The 25781-nt window shown below is 37.7% G+C and overlaps 1 protein-coding gene across 5 annotated transcripts in view; it reads left to right on the forward strand.

Moving 5' to 3' along the window:
• FNBP1 (formin binding protein 1) overlaps positions 1 to 25781 on the forward strand; it is a 149337-nt gene that overhangs the window by 23108 nt on the left and 100448 nt on the right. The window contains exon 1 of one of the 5 annotated variants that reach the window (XM_064291333.1): positions 10579 to 10851. The exons of 1 other annotated variant lie outside the window; for it this stretch is intronic. In XM_064291333.1, the coding sequence (XP_064147403.1) occupies positions 10744 to 10851 (108 nt within the window). In that variant the 5' untranslated portion in view covers positions 10579 to 10743. Of the gene's footprint in view, positions 1 to 10578; positions 10852 to 25781 lie in introns of those variants that run through there. 3 more of the 5 variants (XM_064291330.1, XM_064291332.1, XM_064291331.1) reach the window with 3 other exon arrangements.

The following is a 25781-nucleotide window of genomic DNA, read 5'->3' on the forward strand; positions in this document are numbered from 1 at the left end:
TGGTATCAGGAGGCAACAGTCCCTGGAGAAAGACATTATGCTTGTTTAAGTACAGGGTCAGCAGAAAAGAGGAAGACTCTGAACGAGATGGATTGACACAGTGGCTGCAACAGTGGGCTCAAACATGGAAACAACTGTGAGGATAGGGCAGGACTGGGCCTTGTTTTGCTCTGTTGTACATACGGTCACTATGTGTTGGAACCAACCTGACAGCACCTAACAACAACAAGGTTTCTGGAAATTGCTATAATAATTTTCGTTACCTAAACCTCATCTGTTCCGAATTACTAGTTTTGTTATCTTATATCAGAAGAACTTTGAAAAAATAATCAGCACAAATTTTTTTTTTGGGGGGATTGTTTTGGAAAAGTTTTTTTTTTTTCTTTCAAACCGCTGTAGGAATGCTTGTGTATCTGTTTAATAGTGATTTTAATTAGGGAAAGTTACAACTAAATCTGACTGTGTGCTTAACACCCACAATCCACATGGACCAACCACATTTTATATTCTCTGTTGTTCCTGTATTGGGGAATGAAGGGCTGCAAGCTGCCAGCCACTTGAGAAAATGGCAGCCTTTCAAAGTTGTTGAGTGTTAACCTCCTTTGAATCTGTTAAGGCATTCAGAGCAGAGTACAAGAAGCTTAAGATTTGAATTAGACTGTATGTCTGCTGAGTTGGCTTAGCATATTAATTCTCCATTCCTGTTGGTAACCTTTGATGTTATTACTAAATTCTTAGTACCTTTTGGTTTTATGTTGATATGAGGTAGTTTAAGTGTTACAGAAACAGCTTTAAAAAGTTATTATTGCATTACTGTTCTCAAGTAGGTAACAGCACTTAGTAAACCAAAAAGGAAAAAAAAAAAAAATGCCTAAAGCAAGAAAAGTTAAAGAGCATTTGTAGAGTACCCTGATTAAATGAGAAAGTACATATTCAGTTATATTGTAAATGTGAACATGAACGTCTATGGCAGTGTCTCCTAGGCAGACACCATTGTTGATGCCATTTGTATCATGCTAGGGTTTGACAGCCAGGAAGAATTTCCCACTTAGTATTCACACTGAGAAATGTGATTAAAACATAGTCTGTTGCCTAAAAGGCAAATCACAAAAACAGCTTTAGAGGGAACTGTAGCAGTTCAAATTCTCAAATTCTGTAGGCTTTTTTGTTTTCTTTTTAATCTAGTGGTGTCCTGTGAAAATAGTCCAGTGTTTATGGATAAAATCAGCATTGTGTATTTGACCACTAGAAAAACTTGAGGTTTCCCTATGGCCAGCCATCATTCCAAGGACTAAAACAAACAATGAGACAAGCAGGGGTAGTATTGTTTCTTTCTTTCCAGTTAATTATTTCCAAATTTGAATTTATGTGGCAGATTTTGGTTCCAGATGGAGCAGTCATCATGATCTGTTTTAAAACTTTACTCATTGATTTTTGTAAACATCAGAGCAAATTTACAAAACTGATATTCCAAAATATTTTCTTAAACCATTTCATGGATGTGTCTTTTATCTAAAACCACTGTTAAACCCATACAGACTGTTTTTATGAAACCAATGTATCTAATTGTTGGTTTAATTAAAAAAAAAAAAAAAATTCAACTTGGCTGGTTTATGTTGGCTTTTATCTGGGGAAAAATATAACAATTTGATTATTTTTTTGATGTATTATTTTACTATTTCTAGCTAGCAAAAGATGATTCTTGCTTGTTTGAAATGAAGACCCCCGCTTGAGGTTTTCAGGGGACAGAATTTCCAGAAATTCTCTTGGCAGAGTTTAGCTGCATTGCCCCATAGGGTTTCCAAGGAGCAGCTGGTCAATTTGAACTGCCGACCTTTTGGTTAGCAGCCATAGCTCTTAACCACTGCAACACCAGGGCTCCATTCTTATTTTTAGTAAGTGGTAAGTAACTGTGTATGTAAAAGTGAACTGTTTTGACTGTATTTAAAATAATCCAGATATTCTTTATATATCAAGTCTAAAAATAAAATTTTGAAATAGTAAAAATTACAGTGAATCCTAGTAATTCTTTTTTCTTTTCTTTCTATAGTAATTTTTAAGTAGCCATGTATAAAATGTCATTTGAGTCTTCCAAAAACTATAAATATGCTTATAATGTTAAGAAATTTTTCACTAACCACTGGCTCTTTAGATATTACTAGTCTTTTGCTAAAATATTCATTCTTTCTCTTATATATTGAGAAAATACAGTGGAAAGCACAGACCTGTTGTCTACCCTGATAGATCTTACTGTCTGGTGATGAAGACAGACATAATCAAATAATTACACAGGCAAATGTGGGCTTATACTCTTACCAATGCCACAGAAGGAAGGTACATAACATTACAGGATCATAGATGGGAGAGCTAACTTAATCCAAGGAATTCCTAAAAGCTTTCCTGAAGAAGTAAATATTTCTTGCTAGTTTATGCTATATTTAATACACTCTTTAAAAAAAAATTACATAGCATGCCCGTAATTTACTGAATGTTAAATTATTCATAATTGTTAAACAAAGGTGCTGTGTCCTTTTCATTCATTAGCATTTCTTATAAATGCCTGATAGTGTCGAGGGAACCATCCACGAGAAAGTTTCCTTAATTTGAAGATATCCTGACTTTCTGTGTGGTCAGTGTACTTTTAAAATAGCACTATGATTATGTTACTAGTATTTATTTTTAAATAAAGAAACAAAGAGAATGACCCCAGGAATAAAAAAGGATTTACTATATTTTCTTTTAAATCAAAATGTAAATTCAGTAGACTAAGATTTTTAAGGTAACATATCCTTGGGTATGTTGTTATCGTAATTAGCTATTATAAAGGAAAAATAATTGTCTACAGATTTGAATTTTAAACTTACAAGAATTTGCATTGGTTCTTTTTCTGCCATTTAAAAAAATGCAGTTTTGCCCAGAGGGTAATGTTTTGTCAAAGTGTGATTTAATAAAACAGCCTCTTTCTGAAGATACTGTCGATAAGTTAAGTGTTTTCTATTTTTAGAAAAGAAAAAAAGGTCATATTTTCAGGAATATTAAAAAAGTTGAATTCATAATGGTGTTATATTGCAATAATGATGCTATGGTCTGTTCTCTTGGTTGGGCTCTATTTTTAGTCACATTTTTAGAACATTCATTCATTCATTTATTAAGTAAATAAAGTTTGGAAGCAAAATTCTATATTGGAGGTGCTTTGAAGAGTTGAGGTGAGACCAATAAGGTTAATAGCTATCTGTTTTAAATTTTTCTTGAGGCAAAATTTAAACTTGACTATTGTTTTAATTGCTGTTTATATTTATTATTATGATTATAAGGTAACCTCTTCTTGAGTTGTTGGAATTTATTTCCTTTACCTAGAATAAACTTAGGTTTAAAATAACATGGAAATTTGCATTGTACTACCTGAAGGACATGAAAATATATATTTTTTTCTTTAATTATTTTTTTATTGTGCTCTAAATGAAGGTTTACAAATCAAGTCAGTTTCTCATACAAAAACTTACACATGCATTGTTATGTGACCCTAGTTGCTCTGAAAATACGTACTCTTGTTTTCGTTTTTTGTAAGTTAACTAGAGATTTAAAATTCTACATTTTGCATTACGCTTTACAGTTGAATATTTGGGAGGATTACAGCTATCCTTATGATTGGGTAGGAGACCCAGTTCTCTTCTCTCCATTTAAAAATTTCAAAAACACCCACCCAACTCATAATGGTCAATAGATTTTTAACCCAGATGACCACCCCAAAATATCCTCCAGCCCTCAACTTTCTTCATGACTGTTTTTCAGGTTTTTTTTATTGTTATTCATGAATGAAATCATACTTGGGTTCAAATTCTGCTTCTGACACTTAGACCTTGCCTTAGGACCTTATGTCAAAACAAACAAAAAACAGACAATACTATCTATGAGGTTGTTGTGGGGATAAAAAGATAAAAGATTCGTAAAGGACCTAGCACCGCGCAGGCAACAAAGAGTAGAAGAAACCAAAAGCACGGATTATCCTAAGCAAACTATCTAGGGTAGTGGTTAAGTGTACAGACTCTGGAGCTTTGGGTTCAAATCTCATGTCTTCCAGTTGTTGGCAGTGTGACCTTGGATGAGTTTTTTAATTCATTTCCCAATCTTGAAAATGCACTTAGGAGACTGAGAGCTCAGGATAGATGACATCTGTTTCAAATGAATCTTACTAAATCTTTACTGGTATTTACAAAAAAAGAAAAAAGACTAACCTTATTGATATTGAATACAAAATAAGATACCTTGGAATTAATGCCCCTGCCAAAAGCCTTAGACAGTTACGTTGACCACATAGAATATTTTGAATTGCCAGCACCTTTCCAGACTAATAAAATACCTCACATTTGCATAACTGAAGAATTCCTGAAATATGGACACTTCCGTCTCAGTTAGGGGTTTCCTATGGTCCTTGCCCACAATCCTGGAGCACAGGGAATTCAGCTGTTAGAATCAGGGCTATGGCTGTAACCATCAACACTGGGATTCCTTCTGGTTATGCCATGACTCATTGATGTGCAGAAAGTGGGAATGGAATCTAGTATTCAAGAGGCTTTTACTTACTCTTTTACAATACACGTTAATCATTTGACCTGTGTTATGATATTATTATGTTTAATTTAATTTGTCAGTAATAATAGCTACTTACTTGGTACCAATTTTAAGCCCTTTACATATATTAACTCATGTCTTGACAACTCTATCAGGTTGGTAAAGCTATTATTTTCACTTTACAGGTAAGGAAACTAATACAGAGAATTTAAGTGACTTCACATAGCTTGTTAGGTGGGAGCACAGAGACTGGAGTGTACGTAGTGCCCCTGCCCTCAGCCTCGGCATTGGGTGCCTCGTGCTGCAGAGCATACAGATGTCCCCTCAAGATGCAGTAAAACACTTAGCATGACAGCCGTGCTGTAAGGTGTTCATTTATTCATTTTGGCTTGTTTCTTAAAAAAATATTTTATTGTGTCCTAGGTGTGTTATGGATTGGATTAAATGTGTTGTAAATCCTAACCTCTATGCCTGTGGTTATAATCTCATTTGGGAATGGGTTGTCTTTGTTATGTTACTGAGACAGGATTAGTGTAGGGTGTGTTTTGAGTCAGTCTCTTTTGAGATATAAAAGAGATTAAACAGGTGAGCAGTGTGGAGATGGGGTGAGATGCCAAGCCACATAAAGATTGCCCAGGAGCAGAAGCTCAGAAGAGATAAGGACCTTCCAGAGCTAGAGAGAGAGAAAGCCTTCCCTTCAAAGTCCTAAATTTGGACTTCTAGCCTCCTAAACTATGAGAAAATAAAATTCTGTTTGTTAAACCCACCCACTTGTGATATCTCTGTTGTAACAGTACTAGATAAGACAAGATGAAAGTTTACACAGCAAATTCGATTGCCATTCAACAATTCATACACAAATTATTCTGTTACATTGGTTACAATCCCTGTAAAGTGTCAGCACTCTTGGCTTGTTTTTGAAGTATGATATTATAGTGTGTTAGCATTTGTCCAAAAGAAATTTGTAATACAAAATAGGAGTGCAAAACATTCAAATCAGATGAAGCTAGGAATAATTTACAACCACTCAAAAAACAGAGCCAAATGTGGTCAGGTTTCTTTGAAATACCTGTCAGTGTTTATTTTTGAAACTTGAATAGCCTTTAGTTATTATGCAGAGCTGACTACCCATGTATAATTAATGAAAGGAAAACACTTGTCCTAGGATTTTAGGTATGCAAACACTTAGATATCTCACATTCTTTGGCAATAACCTACGGAAGGCAGCCATGTGCTAGAGGTTTTTGTTTTGTTTTTCACTGTTTTTGCACCTAATCCCAGGACTTGGAGAGCTTCTGAAGGCATGCTTGAAGTTAAAAAAAAAGAAAAAGAAAAAATTGTTATCTGATACATGCAAATTTCTCATGTTATTGCATCCTCTTCATAAATCATATTTTAAATAGCTCTGTGAGCAGTTGTCTTAGTTTCCTAGGGCTGTCGTGTAACAAACTACCACAACGTAGCTGGCTTTAAAGAACAGAAATTTATCGCCTCACAGTTCTGGAGACTAGAATCCAAATCATTGTGTTGACCAGACCATGTTCTCTCTCTGCTGACTCTGTCTCTTCCAGCTCCTGGTAGCCCCAAGAATTTCTTGGTGATCCTCAGCTTGTAGGTGCATCTTCACATGTCCTCCTTTCTCTCTCTGTGCCCTCTTTTATAAGGATGGCATTCAGATGGGATTCCGACCCCCCCCACCTTGATATGACCTCTTGTTAACTGATAATATCCTCAAAGACCCGATTTCCAAACAAGGTGACATTCACAGGTACAGTGAATCAGGACTTCAGCGTATCTTTTGAGGGGGACACAATTCAATTCATAACAGCACAGTACTCTGCTGTTTTTGTTGAATCACGGTTGTATCCCCAGTGCCTTGCACAGTGGCTGGCATATATCATCCTGAAATCCAGGATAATTACCTATGTATGTGAACAAAACTGATTCTGACCATCTTTGGGCTAGAAGGAATTAAAGCCAGTGGCCGTCGAGTCAATTCCAATTGGTGACGACCCTGTGTGTGTCAGAGTAGAGCTGTGTTCTGTGGAGTTTTCATTAGCTGATTTTTTTGGAAGTAGATTGCCAGGTATTTCTTCCTAGGCATCTCTGAGTGGACTCAAACCTCCAACCTTTCAATTAGCAGCTGAGCACATTAACTGTTTGTACCACCCAAGAACGTAAGGAATTAGATAGTGATGGTTGAAGAAGTTTCCACTGACTCATTCGTTTGTTCCCCAGATATTTATTGATGGGCACCTAGGTGACGTGCACAGTGTTAGTTTCGAAGGATGGTGTGGGATGTGATGAGTTAAGTGCCAGGGAGGTTGTGCTGATGGAAAGAGCTAACTAGTCTTAGATTTACCTGTGACAGACAGTGCTGAGTGTGCTTTGTGGTAAATGGTCAGGCTGAGGGCATTATGAAGTGGCACCATTTGGCAGCAGATTTAGAAATGCAGAGGAAAAGACAGCTGAAAGTGAATCATGGGTTTTTATTTAATGTTAAATGACCCGTCAGTAGAGACATGTTTCCTATTAGTAAAAATATCAAAGGTAATAAAATGGCAATTTTTATGCTGTTTCATCATTATGAATTACTGCCTAGAAAGAAATGGTAATACAGTAAAGTGAAGGTAGAAGTTATTTCCATAAGAGGTATTTCCTTATGTTATTTCCTAAGGTGTCTTGAAAAATAATTTTAGGAAGTAAATTAGCATTGTTCTAAATTGATAATCAGGAAAAAAAATGCTAATTGAAGGAAATTTGGAACACGGAAGGAAATGGGGATGGGAGGAGCCTCATAATTCTAACTCCCTGAGGTAACCATGGTTGATCACACATTTATATCTTTGTGTGTCAAAGATGATAAAAATTGAAAAATTGAACTAGGAAAAACGTGTACTAAATATAACAGTTAACCTTAATGTTGAAGAGTTTATGCGAAATAATGAGATAAGTACAAAGTTTTAAATACATAAATGAACAAAGATTCAGAAGAGAAAAATTACAAGAGGTAATTCCAAAGGCTAGTGAACATGTTCAAAAACTTTAATTTCACAAATAAAGAAATGCATCATAAAGTAACTTGCTTACCAAAGAAGCAATAACTTTTTTCTTTTTAAACACATGGTAATTTGTTCCGGTCAGGGTTCAGCAAGATAGGAACCCTTATACACTGTCAGTGAGTGTACAATTGGTTTACCTTTTCTAGAAAAAGGGACCATGGGTGACACAGTTATTAAAGCGCTTGGCAGAAAGGTTGGATGTTCAAGCCTACCAGCTGCTCCGTGGGAGAAAGACATGGCAGTCTGCTTCTGTAGAGGTTACAGCCTTGGAAACCCTATGGCACAGTTCTACTCTGTCCTATAAGGTCACTATGAGTCAGAATCGACCGATGGCAATTGGTTTTTTTGTTGTTGTTTCTGGAAAAGACGGCTGGTTTACAGCCAGGATTCCCAGCACAGCTGGTCTCTGTTCTGATTGGTCGAGGAGTCTGTGCTGTTTAACCTGAAACCCGTTAAGCATTTTGACTGTCACCCCTACTGATAATAGGTATCAGGGGGCTTTAAAATGTTCATATTCTGAGGCCCAGTAATTGTCCTCATGGGAACCTGAATTAATGCTTTTTAAAATTCAAGATCTACTAGTATGTCACCTCTGTGAGGATAGAGAATTGATGTTTTCTGCTCACTACTATGTCCTCAGTTCCTAGAATAATATTTGGCACATAATAATAGGTGCCTAGTAAATGTTTGTTGAATGAATGACTAAGTGAATGTGTTCTTTACATAGAATAGAAACAGCATATGTTGCCTGGTATAATATTGTTTCTTAACCTTCATGAACATTGTATTTAAGAGAAGTGACCTATTATATTCCCGTGGTGGTATGTGAAAAATATTTTTGGCTTCCAATAATAATACTGGATGTAAAAAAAAAAAAAATTCCCCCAAGTGCAAAGTCTTTTTTGCAATCAAAAATCCATACTTGGGTATTAAATGATGCCTGTTTTTGAAAAACTTTTTTTTTTAATTGAATGACTTTATTATGTTTGGTTAGAGAAGACAAATGTCTTCAGAGTCAAACTATACTTTAGAGACAGCAAAAAGGACTATAAATTCAAAATAAAGGCAAAGCTGGATGATTGACAATATGTCAGACATTATAATGATATATTTTCAAATGAAAATTTCTCAAGGTTATTACTTAAATTCTTAAAAGTTTAAACATGAAATAGGAATTCCAGGAAAAATGTTGAAGAACTTTCTGTGTTTTTTATAGGAACAAAATAGGAAGTACATCAATCAAGGAAAAATAGTTCAATACTTTATATAATAGATTTTTTTTCTGTTGACTTAAGTTTTTGTTTCATAAATGTTTTATCTTCATTTTTGATCTCTAGTTGGCAGAGGCTCAAGTGGTCTTAAGTTCCTCTTGTACTAAAGATTTTCCCATCAACTCAATTGTAAACTAACAATTAAATGCTAATTATGAAATGAATGATATGTATACTAATACTATTACAGTAAACATCTATGTACATGTCACCCAGACAAGGAAATAGAATATGCTGTACCCTAGAAGGCTGCTATGACCCCTCCCTAAACACATCCACCTCTTCCCTTCTCTAAGTATTATCCAGAATTTTGTATTAGAAATAATCGCCTTGTTTTTTTTTTCTTTAATAGTTTTTAAAAATCACTTATGAGGCATAACTGGATATCCATCTGCAAAAAAATGAAACAAGACCCATACCTCACTCCATGCACAAAAACTTACTCAAAATGGATCAAAGACCTAAATATAAAATCTAAAATGATAAAGATCATGGAAGAAAAAATAGGGACAACGTTAGGAGCCCTAATACATGGTATAAACAGTATAGAAAACATTATAGAGAATGTAGAAGAAAAACTAGATAACTGAGAGCTCCTGAAAATCAAACACCTATGCTCATCCAACCCAGAAAAAATGCTCATCCAAAGACTTCACCAAAAGAGTAAAAAGATTACCTAGAGACTGGGAAAAAGTTTTTAGCTATGACATTTCTGATCAGCGCCTGATCTCTAAAATCTGCATGATACTGCAAAAACTCAACTGCAAAAAGACAAAAAACCCAATTAAAAAATGGGCAAAAGATATGAATAGACACTTCACTAAAGAAGACATTCAGGTAGCTAACAGATATATGAGGAAATGTTCACGATCATTAGCCATTAGAGAAATGCAGATCAAAACTACAATGAGATTCCATCTCACTCCAGCAAAGCTGGCATTAATCCAAAAAACACAAAATAATAAACGTTGGAGAGGCTGTAGAGAGATTGGAACACTTATACACTGCGGGTGGGAATGTCAAATGGTACAACTACTTTGGAAATCGATTTGGCGCTTCCTTAAAAAGCTAGAAATAGAACTACCATGCGATCCAGCAATCCCACTCCTTGGAATATATCCTAGAGAAATAATAGCCTTTACATTATACACATGCACACCCATGTGTATCACAGCACTGTTTACAATAGCAAAAAGCTGGAAGCAACCAAGGTGCCCATCAACGGATGAATGGATAAATAAATTATGGTATATTCACACAGTGGAATACTACGCATCCATAAAGAACAGTGAGGAATCTGTGAAATATTTCATAACATGGAGGAACCTGGAAGGCATTATGTTGGGTGAAATTAGTCAGCTGCAGAAGAACAAATACTGTATAAGACCACTATTATAAGAACTTGAGAAATAGTTCTTTTGTGGTTATGAGAAGGGGGAGGGAGGGAGGGTAGGAGAGGGGCATTCGCTAATTAGATAGTAGATAAGAACTACTTTAGGTGAAGGGAAAGACAACACATAATACAGTGGAGGTCAGCACAATTGGACTAAACCAAAAGCAAAGAAGTTTCCTGAATAAACTGAATGCTTCAAAGGCCAGCACAGCAGGGGCAGGGTCTGGGGACCATGGTTTCAGGGGACATCTAAGTCAATTGGCATAATAAAATCTATTAAGAAAATATTCTGCATCCCACTTTGAACAGTGGCGCCTGGGGCCTTAAACGCTAGCAAGCAGCCATCTAAGGTGCATCAATTGGTCTCAGCCCACCTGGATCAAAGGAGAATGAAGAACACCAAGGACACAAGGCGATTACGAGCCCAAGAGACAGAAAGGGCCACATGAACCAGAGACTACATCATCCTGAGACCAGAAGAACTCGATGGTGCCCGGCTACAACCGATGACTGCCCTGACAGGGAACACAGCACAGAACCCCTAAGGGAGCAGGTGAGCAGTGGGATGCAGACCCCAAATTCTCATAAGACTAGACTTAATGGTCTGACAGAGACTAGAAGGACCCTGGTGGTCATGGCCCTCAGACCTTCTTTTGCCCCAGGACAGGAACCATTCCCGAAACCAACTCTTCAGACATGGATTGGACTGGACAATGGGTTGGAGAGGGATGCTGGTGAGGAGTGAGCTTCTTGGATCAGGTGGACACTTGAGACTATGTTGGCATCTCCTGCCTGGAGGGGAGATGAGAAGGTGGAGGGGATTAGAAGCTGGCGAAATGGACACGAAAAGGAAGAGTGGAGGGAGAGAGCAGGCTGTCTCATTAGGGGGAGAGTAATTGGGAGTGTGTAGCAAGGTGTATATGGGTTTTTGTGTGAGAGACTGACTTAATGGTAAACTTTCGCTTAAAGCACAATAAAAATTATTAAAAACAAAAATCACTTATGAGTGTATATCTAAACAGTATACGTTGTTTAATTTTGCCTGTTTTGGGACTCTGTATAAATGGAATTGGTTGATAGATAGATGAGTTGTTTCCCATATTTTGTTATTATGAATTAGGTTGCTATAAATGTTTGTATGCATGTCTCTTGGTACACGTGAGCAAGAGTTTATTGTCTTGGTTCTAGGCCCTGAGATATATACCCAGTAAAGGAATTGTCCTAGGAGAAGCATGTTTTCAGCTTTACTAGATAAAACCAACTTTTTCCAAGATCCACCAGAAGCGTATGATTGTTCCTGCTGCACCACATTCTTGTTAACATTTTGTGTTTTCTGACTTAAAGTTTTGCCAAACTGGTGGGTGTAAAATGGTACCTCATTGAGGTTACAATATGCATTTCCCTGATTACTAAGGAGGCTAAGTACCATTTCATGCTTAAAATTTTTGTTCAATTATTTTTTGCCCTTTTCCTTTTGGACTATTTGATTTTTTTCAAAATTGAAGACGTTCTCGCTGTAGTCTGGATATTAATCCCTGTTAATTTTATGTGTCATAAGTATCTTCTCTAGTTTACGCTTTGTCTTTTCACTTTCCTTATGGTATTTTTTTTAAATAACTTATTTCTTTTTTCTTGTTGAGAATATACGCAACAAAAACATACACCAATTCAACAGTTTCTATATGTACAATTCGGTGACATTGATTACATTCATCAAGTCGTGTTACCATTCTCACTCTCCTTTTCTGCGTTGTTCCTCCCTCATTAACATAAACTCACTGCCCCCTAAGGTTCCTATCTAACCTTTCAAGTTACTATTCTCAGTTTGGTCCCATATGGATACATCTTAAAAGAGCACAATGCTCAGGACAGACATTCTTTACTGTTAAGTTAAACTATTTTTTGGTTTTAAGAAGACTTCAGGGAATATTTTTGGTTTAAGGTTAAATATTATCTAAGGGCAATAGTTTCAGGAGCCTTATGATATCTTTTCATGAACAGAAGTTTTTAGTTTTAATATAGTCAAGTTGATAATTTTTTTCTTTATGATGCATGCTTTTTTGTGTCTTGTTTAGAAATCAGCCACTACCCCAAGATCAGAGAGACATTTATATCTGTATCTCTTTTATAGTCTTCCCTTTTACATTTAGATCCTTCATCTCCTGGGAATTTGGTTTTATATACTGTAAGAAGTAGAGAAGAGAGCCCTGGTGGCACGGTGGTTAAGTGCTCTGCTATTAACCTAAAGGTCAGCAGTTCAAACCCACCAGCCACTCTGTGGGCGAAAGAGATGGCAATCTGCGTTTGTAAAGATTTACAGCCTTGGAAACCCTATGGGACAGTTCTACTCTGTCCAGTAGGGTCACTATGAGTCAGAATCAACCCCAAGGGTTTGATTTTTGGTTTAAAAAAGTAGAGATATGATTTAATTTTTTCCAGTGTATATGCAGTTATTCCAGCATCTTTAAATTGAACAGTATTTTTCCCCTTTTGGTATATGATATTGACGGTGATAGCATTAACACTTATTGAGGGCTTACCATGTACTAGGCAATGTTCTAAGCATGAGATAACTTATTTAATCCTTATAATAAGCCCAGAAATAGACCCTGCTTTATGCCCACTTTTTATATGAGAAATGGGAGACACAGAGAGGTTAAGTAATTTACTCCATGTGATGTAGCTGGTACTCCAAAGAGTGGGAATTACGCCAATTCATTCTAGCTCTAGAGCCCAGGCCCTTAGTTATTAGGCTCTGCGTCTTTTCTGCATGGTCACCTCTATTCTATATCAAAGATCTTTTTATGCATGAGCCTTTTTCTGGCCTTTTTATTCTGTTGCATTTATTCTTCTGTCCCTGGACCATCACCACTTAATTAACTTTATAATAACTTGGTGTCTGGTATGGTGACTACACCCACCTTGTTCTTCCTTAAGAGTATTTTAGCTATTAACTGTTCTTTGCAAACCATTTAAATTTTAGAATCGTGCTGTCCAAAAAACTTGTCAGGATTTTAATTGGAACTTCGTTGAATCTATAGGTAGTCTGGGGAAGAACTGATATATTTATAATATATAGCCTTTTAATTCATGAACATGGTATATCTCTCCATTTATCCTACTTTTCTTTGGTGTCTTTAATAAAGTTTTATAATTTTCTCTGTGAAGATCATGCACATCTTTTATTAAATTTGTTTCTATTTGTTATTTTTTATGATATTGTAAATGCTGTAGTTTAAAAACTTTCATACTCTGTTGCTGGCGTATAGAAAACAATTGAGTTTTATGTATCATTTTATATCCAGCAATCTTGTTAAACTCTTAATTCTAATAATTTATCAATGGATTCTTTTGGGTTTTCTACATAGTTAATTTTATCTGTGAATAATGACAGTTCTTTCTTCCGTTCTAGTCCTTATACCTTTTATTTCTCTATCTTGTTTTATCAAGTAACTTATTTCCCAAAACCAGTTCCACTATCTGTTATCTAAAACTTTGGGAGCAAAATATGTTTTGGAATTAAAAATATTTTAGAGTTTAGAAAGGAACTACAAGAAATATGTTTTGTTGGGTTTGGGTATGTACCAATATTCCTGTCATGAAAGGTATAAATGAGAATACTAAATGAGATAAATGTAGACTCTAGTGTCAGGAAAGTTTTGTCACCAGATGAATTAAGAAAAAGCCTTGAGTTTTTAGAACTTTTTAGATTTTGGGTTTGCAAGTAAGGGACTGTGAGCCTGCACTAATAATTGTAATGGCTCTTCTAATATTTATCTCCATAAATTATTTTAAAATCCAGCCTGTATAGCTGATTTTCCTTCCTGCTAAGCCTGTTCACTCATTTTAATTCCACTTGTGAAAGTGTCAGTGCCAAGACAGCAACTGTTTTTAGAATACAAAATGAAAATAAATTGTATTTCACGATATTAACAGCTTGTCTTAGTTAACTAGTGCTGCTATAGTAGAAATACCACACGTGGATGGCTTTAACAAAAATAAATTTTGTTTCTGTGAGAGAAGTCTCAGTTGAGGAGGCTAGAAGTCTGATTTCAGGGTGCCAGCTCCAGGAAAAGGGTTTCTCTCTCTGTCAGCTCTGGGGGAAGGTCCTTGTCATCAATTTTGCTCTGGTGTAGGAGCTTCTCAGCACAGGGACCCCAGGTCCAAAGGACACACTCACTTGCTGGTTCTTTATTCTTAGTAGCATGATGTCCCTATCCTCTTTGCTCAATTCTCTTTTTTATATCTAAAGAGATTGACTCAAGATACAACCTAATCCTATAGATTGAGCCCTGCTCATTAACATAACTGTCTCTAATATTGCCTCATTAACATTATAGAGGTTAAAATTTACAGCGCATAGGCTAATCACATCAGATCACAAAATGGGGACAACCACACGATACTGAGAATCATGGCCTAGTCTAGTTGACACATGTTTTTGGGGAACACAATTCAATCCATAACACAGCCGAAATAACAAATCTTACATTTATCATGCTTATAGATGTTATGTCCTTTGATTTTTTTCTCAGTATGTATTTTTTAAATTTTTATTGTGCCTTAAGTGAAAGTTTACAAATCAAGTCAGTCCCTCACACAAAAACTTATATACACTTTGCTGCATACTCCCAGTTGCTCTCCCCCTAAGGAGACAACTCACTCCCTCCCTCTACTCTCTCCTTTCATGCCCATTTCACCAGCTTCTAACCCCCTCTACCCTCTTATATCCCCTCCAGGGAGGAGATGCCAACATAGTCTCAAGTGCCCATCTCAATTGTCCACTCGATCCAAGAAGCTCAGTCCTCACTAGCATCCCTTTCCAACCCATTGTCCTGTCCAATCCCTGTCTGAAGAGTTGGCTTTGGGAGTGGTTCCTGTCCTGGGCCAACAGAAGGTCTAGGGGCCATGAGCACCAGGGTCCTTCTAGTCTCAGTCAGACCATTAATCCGGTTTTTTTACGAGAATTTGGGGTCTGCATCCCACTGCTCTCCTGCTCCCTCAGGGGTTCTGTGTTGTGTTCCCTGTCAGGGGAGTCTTCGGTTGTAGCCAGGCATTATCTAGCTCTTCTGGTCTCAGGCTGATGTAGTCTCTGGTTTATGTGGCCCTTTCTGTCTCTTGGGCTTGTAATTACCTTGTGTCCTTGGTGTTCTTCATTCTGTTTTGATCCAGGTGGGTTGACACCAATTGATACATCTTAGATGGCCGCTTTCTAGCATTTAAGACCCCAGATGCCTCTCTCCAAGGTGGGATGCAGTATGTTTTCTTAACAGATTTTATTGCGCCAATTGACTTAGATGTCCCCTGAAACCATGGTCCCCAACCTTTGAGTTTTTTGAAGAACCCGTATGAGGTGGGGAAACCCTTGTAGCATAGTGGTTAACCAAAAGGCTGTCAGTTCAAATCCAGGCGCACTTTAGAAACCCTACAGGGCAGTTCTTCTCTGTCCTATAGGGTCACTATGAGTTGGAATCGACTTAATGGCAATAGGTTTGGTTTGGTTTTTTGGTATACGAGGTAGAGAGGCTGTCTTCCTATTTTACAGATGAGGAAACTTAGACTTAAGAGAGAAAGGATCTTACCCAAAGTAACACGACTTAGAACTATTAGAGTCAGAATTTAAACCCAGGTGTCAAGGCTCCTCAAGTCCAAAGCTCTTATGTTACACTCTCCTACTTAGGAATGTTCAGGAAAATGGAATTTTAAAACTTCACGTGGGTCTGAATTATTGGCTGAAGGAGAAGAAAATGTTGGTCAGTAAAGTTTGTTTTTTTTCTCAGAAATTAGGCTTTTCTTCTTTAATGGAAGAGTGGTCTTTGTATAGTAAAAATTCCTTTCCAGAACTATGGATTATATCCCTTAATGTCACTAAATAATTTTAAAACACAGACCATAAGTCACAAAAAAGTCTTGGAGAGAAAAAGGAATTGTATTGGTTGGTGAACACTCATCACCAATTCTGAAAAAGAAAATTGTCCTACAAAATTCTGACTATGGTTGCTAAGATCCTGCCTGGTCTGGCCCCTGCCTGTGTCCCCATCACGTTACCCTTTCCCATTTATCCTGAAGTTCCAGGCCCACAGAATATCTTTTATTTCCTTCAGTTTTCCATGTTCTTCTCTTGCTTAGACCATTACACATTCTTTTCTCTCCACCTGAGATGTTTCCCCGTTTCCCACCTTCTGTCTTCTCTCTGCTTTGCCTGGCTGATTTTACTTATCCTTCTCGTCTCAGCTTAAAATCACTTCTTCTGAAAGGTTTTCCCTGATTCCGTATCTAAGGTACGTCCAACAATTACATGCTCTTATTGTCCTTTTGGAGCCCTGGTGGCAAAGTTGTTAAAAGCTCAGGCTGTTAACCAAAAGGTTGGCAGTTTGAATCTACCAGCCATTCCTTGGAAATCCTACAGGGCAATCTGCTGTGTCCTACAGGGTTGCTATAAGTCAGAATCGACTCAATGGCAGCAAGTTTGGTTTGACTGCACTTTTATTTTAACCCCCTTTAAAACTCCACCATTCTCCACTATAATTCTAGTGCCAACCACAGAGCCTGGCTTATGCTCAGCTCTTGTGGTGCAATAAATTCCTTTATGTGCCTTGGTTCTTTGGAAAAAACAGCTTGGGAGATTTTACCCCTAAGCCCGGAGGAGTTACTTTTGCTTTGGTTTTCTACCCCAGAGGATTTGTTACTTTGGTCAAGGCTGATTGACATTTCCTGGGTAAACTGTAAACAACTTGATAGTTTGATTTGTTTTGTCTGGTCCTGGGCAGCAGCCTGCCTGGTGATTGGTATGCATCTTGCAGAGATTGGTAAATAGACTGTGCAAATGAGGTGACTTTAGCCTGCTATACAAATGAAGTGTGTGAGGCCTACTGAGGATTGATCAGTTTGTGGCCTCCTACTGGAAGGGGCCATGACTTGAAATTGATAATGAGTTGTGTATATAAAACAGCCAACCTCACAAAGGTGTTTAGAGACAGAAAGAAGCTGGAAGGGAAGCAGCAGGAAGAAGCACAAAGAAGAGAGAAGCAGCAGAGAGAGAAAGGAGGCAAGAAACCTAAAAGAGCTGTAACACAGGTCAAGGGCTGTAATAAGGAAGACAATGAAAAGCTCAGAAGGGCCCAGCAGCAGAGCTGGCAGCATTAGGCCTGGAAGGGGCCCTGTGGCAGAGTCAGTGATGACAGGTGGCAGGGCTAAGAGGAGCCTGTCCTCAGGGGGCCAAGAGAAGCCTGTCCTCAGGGCCAAGAGGATGCCTGCAAAGCTGAGAGGAGCTGAGGGAGCTGCCCTGCACTGAAGAAGGGAGACTTTGCCTGCCTGCTTCCTGATCCTGAGTTGTACCCTGTTGCTTCCTTAATAGATCACTTAACTGTAAATATGGCCTGTGAATTCTGTGTGGCCACTGCAATGGATTATCAAACCCAGAAGAGCAGTAGAGAGTGCTGTGGAAAGGACAGCTGGTGTCAGAATTAGTAAAAAGGTTGGATGGTGAAGGTATGTCTGACCTCCACCTCATGAGAATCAGCTTTGGGCTGATCCTGGTCATTATTCCCCCTGAAGTTAGACAGGTTCTGATGGTACTACTACTATTACTATTCCCACCATTTTACAGCTCTCAATAAGAAGTACAGAGGTATAACTGTGCTATGGCAGGTAGGGCATGTGCCCTGGGTGCCGCTTGAGGAGGCGCACTAGCAAGCAGTTCCTATTGGCCATTGAAGTTTCCATCGCCAGCTATGAAAGATCATTCAGCAATTTAAAACTAATTTCCCTAGGCACTATTTTCCATAGATGGGCCCCGGAAGAAGTGGTTGAATTATTGCAATTTATTGGAGAGACAGGAGCATAGGATTGGGATGTTTTAGGCTGCAAGTAACAAAAGACCCAAAGAAAAGTGACTTAAACCATAAGGGTAGTAAAACCAAAAATCCATTGGTGTCAAGTAGATTCCAATTCATAATGACTTTATACGACAGAGTAGAACTGCCCTATAGGGTTTCCAAGAAGTGGCTGGTAGATTTGAGCTGCCAGCCTTTTGGTTAGCAGCCAAATGCTTAACCACTGTGCCACCAGAGCCCCATAAGGCAATAAAAACCAAAAAACAAAACAAAACAAACCCACTGCTGTCAAGTCGATTCCGACTCATAACGACCCTATAGGACAGAGCAGAACTGCCCCTGCCCCATAAGGTTTCCAAGGAGTGCCTGATGGATTCACACTGCCGACCTTTTGGTTAGCAGTCGTAGCTGTTAACCGCTATGCCATCATAAGGCAATAGGGACACTTATTATCTCACATTACAAGGTGTTCAGAGGAAGGGAGGTTCAGGGCTTCTAACCTGTTCATTCCAGTTTGAACCTCTGCTGATAATTTGCATTTCCACCCCAGATATACTGAATCAAGATCTACATTTTAACAAGATCCTTGGGTGATGCTTATGTATGATACAATTTGAGAACTGCTGCTCTACCACTGGTCCTCAGAATTGGTCCCTAACCAGCAGCTAGCTAGAAACTTGCTAGAAATACAAATTCTCAGTAGGGGTATAAACCGGAAGGAACTGGTTAGAAGCCCTGGGGAGATTCCAGAGTTGGTGTCACAGTTAAGTGATAGCATCATCATGGAGCCATTCTCAGCATATCAGTGATGCTTCCTCCTCACAGTTGCAAGGTTGTTTCAAGATTGTTGCAGCAGTGCCGGGCATTACAGGAAGCTATGACCATGTCAGGTAAAGAAGGGAAGAGATTATTAGGAAAGAAAACCTTTCTTGGTAGCCACCCAGTAAAACATTCCCTACATCTCTTCTGTTTTAAACTTGTATCTGGTTAACCATGGTGATGCCACATGTCCATCCTAGCCGCAGGGGAGACCAGGAAAATGATCTCGTCATAGGAGAGGTGCTCTGCCAAAAGGAAGAAATGTTGGGATGGTGGATAGCTGCTGGATTGGCAGCCAAGAGTGCATGTTCCCAGTGATATCTTACACTTCTAGGGGCTGGAAGAACAAGCCAGTCTTAGAAAGGACTTTAATCGACTACTGGAAAACTCGCGGCTACACGCACTTTGAGTACCCAGTGTAGTGTTGTCTTGCATCTCTGCTTTATTCGTCATCTCTACAGACTAGTATTTTTCCTAATTTGGCATGCATGTGGACAAAAATTACCTCTCAGCAATTTTCACCTTTTAGCTCCAGCACTCATTCCCAGAGTGTTTTTCATTGGCCTAGTCTAGCCTGTTTGGTCCTTTGGGTCAGATCGCAATTGTGGCAGTAAAGTTAGGATCCCTTCTCTTAGAAAAGGATGTCATCCATGTGTTTGCATGATCTTCTTTACTTAAAATTGGAAATGAGTTAATAAGATTTTTGGTGGGAAATCTTTTTTATTGGTGTTCACTGAGTTTCAGGTGCCAGAGCCTTTAAAAATATTTGATATTTTGTAATATTTTGCACTGTCCCCCGATGTGTAAATATTTAGAAATAAGTCAGGACTGTACTTCGTTCTTCTTTAGTCTTTGGATTGTCTTCATAGTTCTTCCTGGTATTTAAAGTGTGGTTTCTCTTTTTCTCTATCTCCTCTTCTTCCTCCATTGAGTGAGTCTTGAACTTGTGTCTTGGGGAGAGGATCACCTGTGGATAGTAGTGTAGGATGTTTGAGAGGCACAGATCTCCAGGGCTTAAGGAAATGCAGGATAGTGGGAGGAGGGGAAGGAGGCTAAATCTTTGCATCTGCTGATTGAGCAGACTCAGGAAAGAGACCAATTTATATTTAGACAGCCTTCATTGTCCAAGTTGATGCTTAGAAGCCAGGAAATGAACAAGTAACTTCCATTTCCAGGTGAAGTCAGACACATGATACTGAACGTTTGTTTTACAGACATGCATCTTATAATCATGATTTGACAAAGCCTTCCTTGAGTTCTGTCACAAGAGACATAGAATGTTTTTTATTATAAAGAGCAAGATTTTGCTTTCTGTGACAAGTTTCTATCTTTCATTAGAACTAATCCAGCCCACCACAATTACAAGTTAGACCTGTCTTTCTAAGCCTACTTTTATAGGTTCATCATCCTTCATACATTTCTCCCATTTTCTTGCCTATCCGGAGGAGCATTTTTTTAAATATTATTTTTAAATTAACTAACTTAAAAAAGTAAGCATTTTGTAACATGCTTTCTTACTTGAAAACCTTATTCTTTACAATGTCTTTTACTTAGCTTGTTTGGGGCAGTTACAGATGTTTTATTTGTTTGTTGCTTTTACTGTATCCAAAGGAACAGAAGGGAACTGAAAATGACTAAGGTGTTCTAAGAACATTGAAATAGGTCAGAAGTTTATTGCTGCCTCTTAAAGGAATGCCTTCCATAGCAATAGCCCCTCCAAGTCTTATCCGCCCAGATTCCAGCATGGGCAAAGTTCTGGTGCTTTTTCTACAAGTGATTTTTTTTCCCCTTTTCATTTCAGGATGCATTTAGTTTGGGCATCCTTGCGTTCATTAGCCCTGAGTTTTCTTTCAGTGCCATCCAGTTTGTTGTATATCCAACACCAGCCTCCTTACTGCCCTTTTACACAATATAATTATTGTTATGAAAGCATACCAAATGTTGCTTTCATATTCTGTATGACTTTTCACATTCTTTATATTACTACCTTTATCCATATATGCCTCTTAAACTTCAGTGAAAGGTGGTTTTTTGGTTTTTTTAACCTGTACATGTATTTTTATCTTGTATTCGCTTACATTCTTCCCTCTTGTGTTTAGAATGCAATTGCTAGGAAGACTCATGAATGTAAAATAATTCATTTGTACTTTCATTTTCAGAATAGTAACAGACTTGTGGCCAGTCACAGCAAATGAGCCTAAGTTTGTACCTGCTATATGACAAGTTGTAGAAATTCTGAATTCTGTAAAACTTTTCATTTGCGTGCCTTCTCTTTATAATGAAAATCTGTGGTGTTAACCTCACTGTCCAACCATTGTTGTTGTTAGGTGCCATCGAGTCAGTTCCGACTCATAGTGACCCTATAGGACAGAGTAGAACTGCCTCACAGGGTTTCCAAGGAGCACCTGGTGGATATGAACTGCTGACCTTTTGGTTAGCAGCCGAGCTCCTAACTGTGTTATTGGAGCTCCTATTTTGCCGATTACATCACAGGTTCCTACTTTAGTAGGTATTTTCAACCTAAGGAGCACACCACCCTAATTCAAAGACTGGGTTTCCAGAGACAACAGATAAATATGTGATTGATGAAATTTGCGTCTACTTGTATCATGCTCTTTGCAATAAATCCTCTAATTCTGCTGTTTATATTTTATCTGTTCTTTGTGTAGTAAACAAATGTATTTTCTCTTTTGTCAATGGTGTCATCTTGGGTAATGCTTTTTTCATCACCTCAAGGTTTGAACTTTTTATGTTGAAAAATTATATTTGAGTATTTCTGCAGTTAATATATGAAAATAAATCTTAATTTGCCAACGGAAATTAATTGAAGTCTTTCTTAAAAGCTTGAGAAATACAGTTTCAGGTGGTATTAGTGATGATACATTTTTGTCTATAAAGTTTTATGAAACTTTATTTGTTTCTTTATATACAGCTATTTTAATATTCAGAACCAAATTTGATTTTTTAAAATGGAGGCTTTGTTGCAGTTACCCTTTAGGTAAATCTATACCTTCTGATACTTTTCTTCCAAAGATAAGAGGAAGCTAATACCTTTTTTTTTTTAATACCAATAGTATTATCCCAGGGGATTCTGTTTAAATAGAGCCATTTAATGTCTGTTTCTCAAAGTGCTCAAGTTTTTAGGAAAGTTCATTTATCAAAGCTTAGAGTGTCCTAAAATAACAGTTTAGACAGCGCAGACGGAAATGGATCTGGTAATACGGAAAGGATACTTCCTTTCATTGAGAGAAAACCTTGCTGGGTTGGGAAGGATTTGTTCCTGGAGAGGGACTGGCCTCAGAATCCTTTTGCCTTGAGTCTGAGCCATTTACACAGAGATAATTTAAGCAATTTAGTTATATGCTGGATTGGCTAATTCCAGGGATTTTAAATAATGTTGTTTTCTTACACTTTGCGATTACAGGAACCATTGTATTAAAAGTTGAAAGTATCTACTTTGTAGATGAACTTCCTTGTGGATGATGTGAGTTCTAACCCAAAAAACCAAACCCATTGCCGTTGAGTTGATTCTGATTCATAGTTCTACTCATAGTTGAACTGCCCCATATAGTTTCTAAGGCTGAAATCTTTACAGAAGTAGACGGCCACATCTTTCTCACACAGAGCAGCGGGTGGGTTCAAACCACCAACCTTTTGGTTAGCAGCTGAGTGCTTAAACAGTGTACCACCAGGGCTCCTTGACTTGGGTTCTACTCATCCTGAAAGGACATGCCTTCCTGAATGTAGTTTCTGTGTCAGCTCTTTTGCATAATTTGAAAAAAAAATTGGATTTCAGAAAACTTCCTTAATAACTAAGATTATCATTATATACTGACCTACAGAGGATAGTCTTAACCGATTGACAGGTTTATTTTATAGGCATGTGAAGGTAAAACTTGTTTTTTACTGAACATGAATCTATAGGAAATCTGAAGCTATAATGGCCCAAACAAATACCATAGTTTATACTTATTCTGGTTTAATCTCCAATGTATAAAGAAGCTTAATTTAATCACAGTATAGTACATAACACCAAACCTGAAAATAATTGTAAAATATAGCAATTGTACATTAATTCAGTTGCACTGTCCTCATGTGTCTTTTCAGGCTACTCAGCCTCATAGCTGAAAGGTCCTGGCGTGAACCTTTGGTTGGTTTGAATTCAAGGAGTTGTATAAGGTCAGAAGAGGGCCTTAGGGAAGTTCTCGAAAGGGACCCATCAGGTTGTAACCAGTGACTTGGAAACATCCATTTGCAGTCCTCTGGGCAATTTTGGAGATATAAAAAAATTTTTTTTTTTTATAGGCTTAAAAATTAATCTTATTTCCCATTAGCTCATACATTACCTAACTTCTTTAATCTTTGGAAATAAGCAGTTTTCAGATAGACATTTTAGTGTATCTGTCATATGGTAGTGGTTCTCAGACCTTTGGAGGTTCCTGAAACCCTTTCAGGGGGTTTGTAAGGTCAAAATAATTTTCATCACGATACTAAGACATTGTCTTTTTCACCGCGTCGGTATTTGCTCTGACGGTGCGAAAGCAATGGTAGGTAAAACTGCTGGTGCCTGGGCCTGAATCAAGGCGGTGGCTCCAAACTGTACTGTTAGTTGCTGTATTCTTTACCACCACTCACTAGCTTTCCAAAAAACCAAAAAAACTCAGTTTTATTTAAAAATGTCCTGGATGAAACAGTAAAGATCATTAATATCATTAAATCTTGACATTTGAATATGTGTTCTAATAGAATGTATGATAAAATGGGAGATACGCATAAAGCACTTTAATAAATGCCCAGAACACTTGTGTGATTGTTTGAGTTGTGAACGGAACTAGGTGCTTTTTCATGGGCTACCAATTTTACTTCAAAGAATGACTGACAGACAAACCGTTGGCTATTTGGCAGACATTTTCTTAAATGAAGTGAGCCTATCATTTCAAGGGAACAACTGACAATGTTTGTTACCAAAGATACAATTCTAGGTTTTAAGTGAAAATTAGATTTTGAAAAAAGGTCACCACTGTGAACTTGACAGTTTCCAAATATTTAGAGACTTTTCTGATGAGATAGCTAATGATATAAACAAATGTGATTTTTGATATTTTATAATGAAGGTGACAACATTTGTAAGATCTGCATAAACCAGTGAAATATTTCCTAAATGAGCAATGTATGATGGTACACAATTATGCACAAGTAAAAGTTCCATTCAGAGTCCAAGATGGACCAGTAAATTTTAGTGTAACCGAGTACAAAAAGTTCATTGCTACGGTTTCAGATTTCACAGTGCAACTAACCTTTAGGAAATTGTTTGACTGGTTTTGGTGTGGTATCAAAGGAGAGTATCCACAATTAACTGAAAAGACTATTGAAACACTCCTCCCTTTTCTACACATGTCTGCACGAAGTTTTATTTTTTTCCTGTATTTTAACTAAAATAGTGGAATATAACAGAGTGAGTGCAGAAACATCTATGAGAATCCAGCTGTCTTTTATTAAGCCAGACGTCAAGAAGATTTGCAAAAAAAAAAAAAAATTTTAAATAAAGTTAAAAAAAATGTGATATACATTAACGTGTATAGGATTTATCATCTTTTTAAATGAATTAATAAATATATTTTAAAATTTCTCAGTTTTAATTTCTGGGAAGGCAAATATTGATAGATATTACCTAAACAGCTCTTTGAGGGTCTTCAATAATTTCGAAGAGGGTAAAAGGGTCTTGAGAACTGCTGTCATGTAGCGTCAAACAGGAAGGAATGCGTTTTTTATAATGGCATCATCCCCAAAGTAGCAAAGGCTATTTTTTTTAAAGGACCATTTATATTGTTTGCTCACAAAGGAGTCTTTTTAAGATTAGGAGTTTTTTTCCATTAAGTTTTCCACATTTTAGTCAAGAATGTAAGTGGGTTGATTAGTTTTTCATCTGTTTTGGATTTTCTTTTCCCCGCTGTCAGAAAAGTCCATGCTGAAGTGATTCATGTGATTGCAGCAGGAGAGTGTGGCATCATCAGAGGTGTTTTAATATTACATTAAATTATGCTATATTCATCAACACACACCTAAGCACGAATTTATTTGTTACTGAGGAAGAATTTTGTTAAAATCTTCTTATTTAGGCCTTGTTGTTTGAGTAAGGGAAATGCTGGTGGTGTAGTGGTTAAGTGCTACGGCTGCTAACCTAAAGGTTGGCAGTTCAAATCCACCAGGCGCTCCTTGGAAACTCTGTGGGGCAGTTCTTCTCTGTCCTACAGGGTCGCTATGAGTCGGAATCGACTCGACGGCAACGGGTTTGGGTTTTTTTTTGGGGGGGGAGGTTTGAGTAAGTGCTTTATTATAGCTTGCAGAATATTCTTCAAAACAGAACTTTATTGAAAACATATTATTGGTTTGAAGCCAGGATTTTTAAGGTGGAGTCAATTCAAAGGCAGATTTTTAAAAAAGCTTGTGGTATCAAAAGCTGTTGCTTTATATTGTATGTTGTTGTTAGCTGCTGTCGAGTCGGCCCCTGACTCACGGTGACCCCATGCACAGTGGGATTGGACCATTGTGATCCATAGAGTTTTCATCACCTGGTGTTCAGAAGTAGATTGCCAGGCTTTCTTCCTCGGCTGCCTGAGTCTGGAAGCTCCACTGAAACCTGTTCAGAATCACAGCAACATAGAAGCCTCCACAGACAGGTGGGTGCTCACTGGGCGTGAGGTGCCTTGACTAGAGCTTGAACTCAGGTCTCCTGCGTGGAAGACAAGAATTCTACCCCTGAACCGCCACTGCCCTCTTATACTGTATACATTAGGACTAAACGAATTACAAACAAATATGTCAGAGA

This window comes from Loxodonta africana, chromosome 9, assembly GCF_030014295.1.
Source record: "Loxodonta africana isolate mLoxAfr1 chromosome 9, mLoxAfr1.hap2, whole genome shotgun sequence".
Taxonomy (NCBI): domain Eukaryota; kingdom Metazoa; phylum Chordata; class Mammalia; order Proboscidea; family Elephantidae; genus Loxodonta; species Loxodonta africana.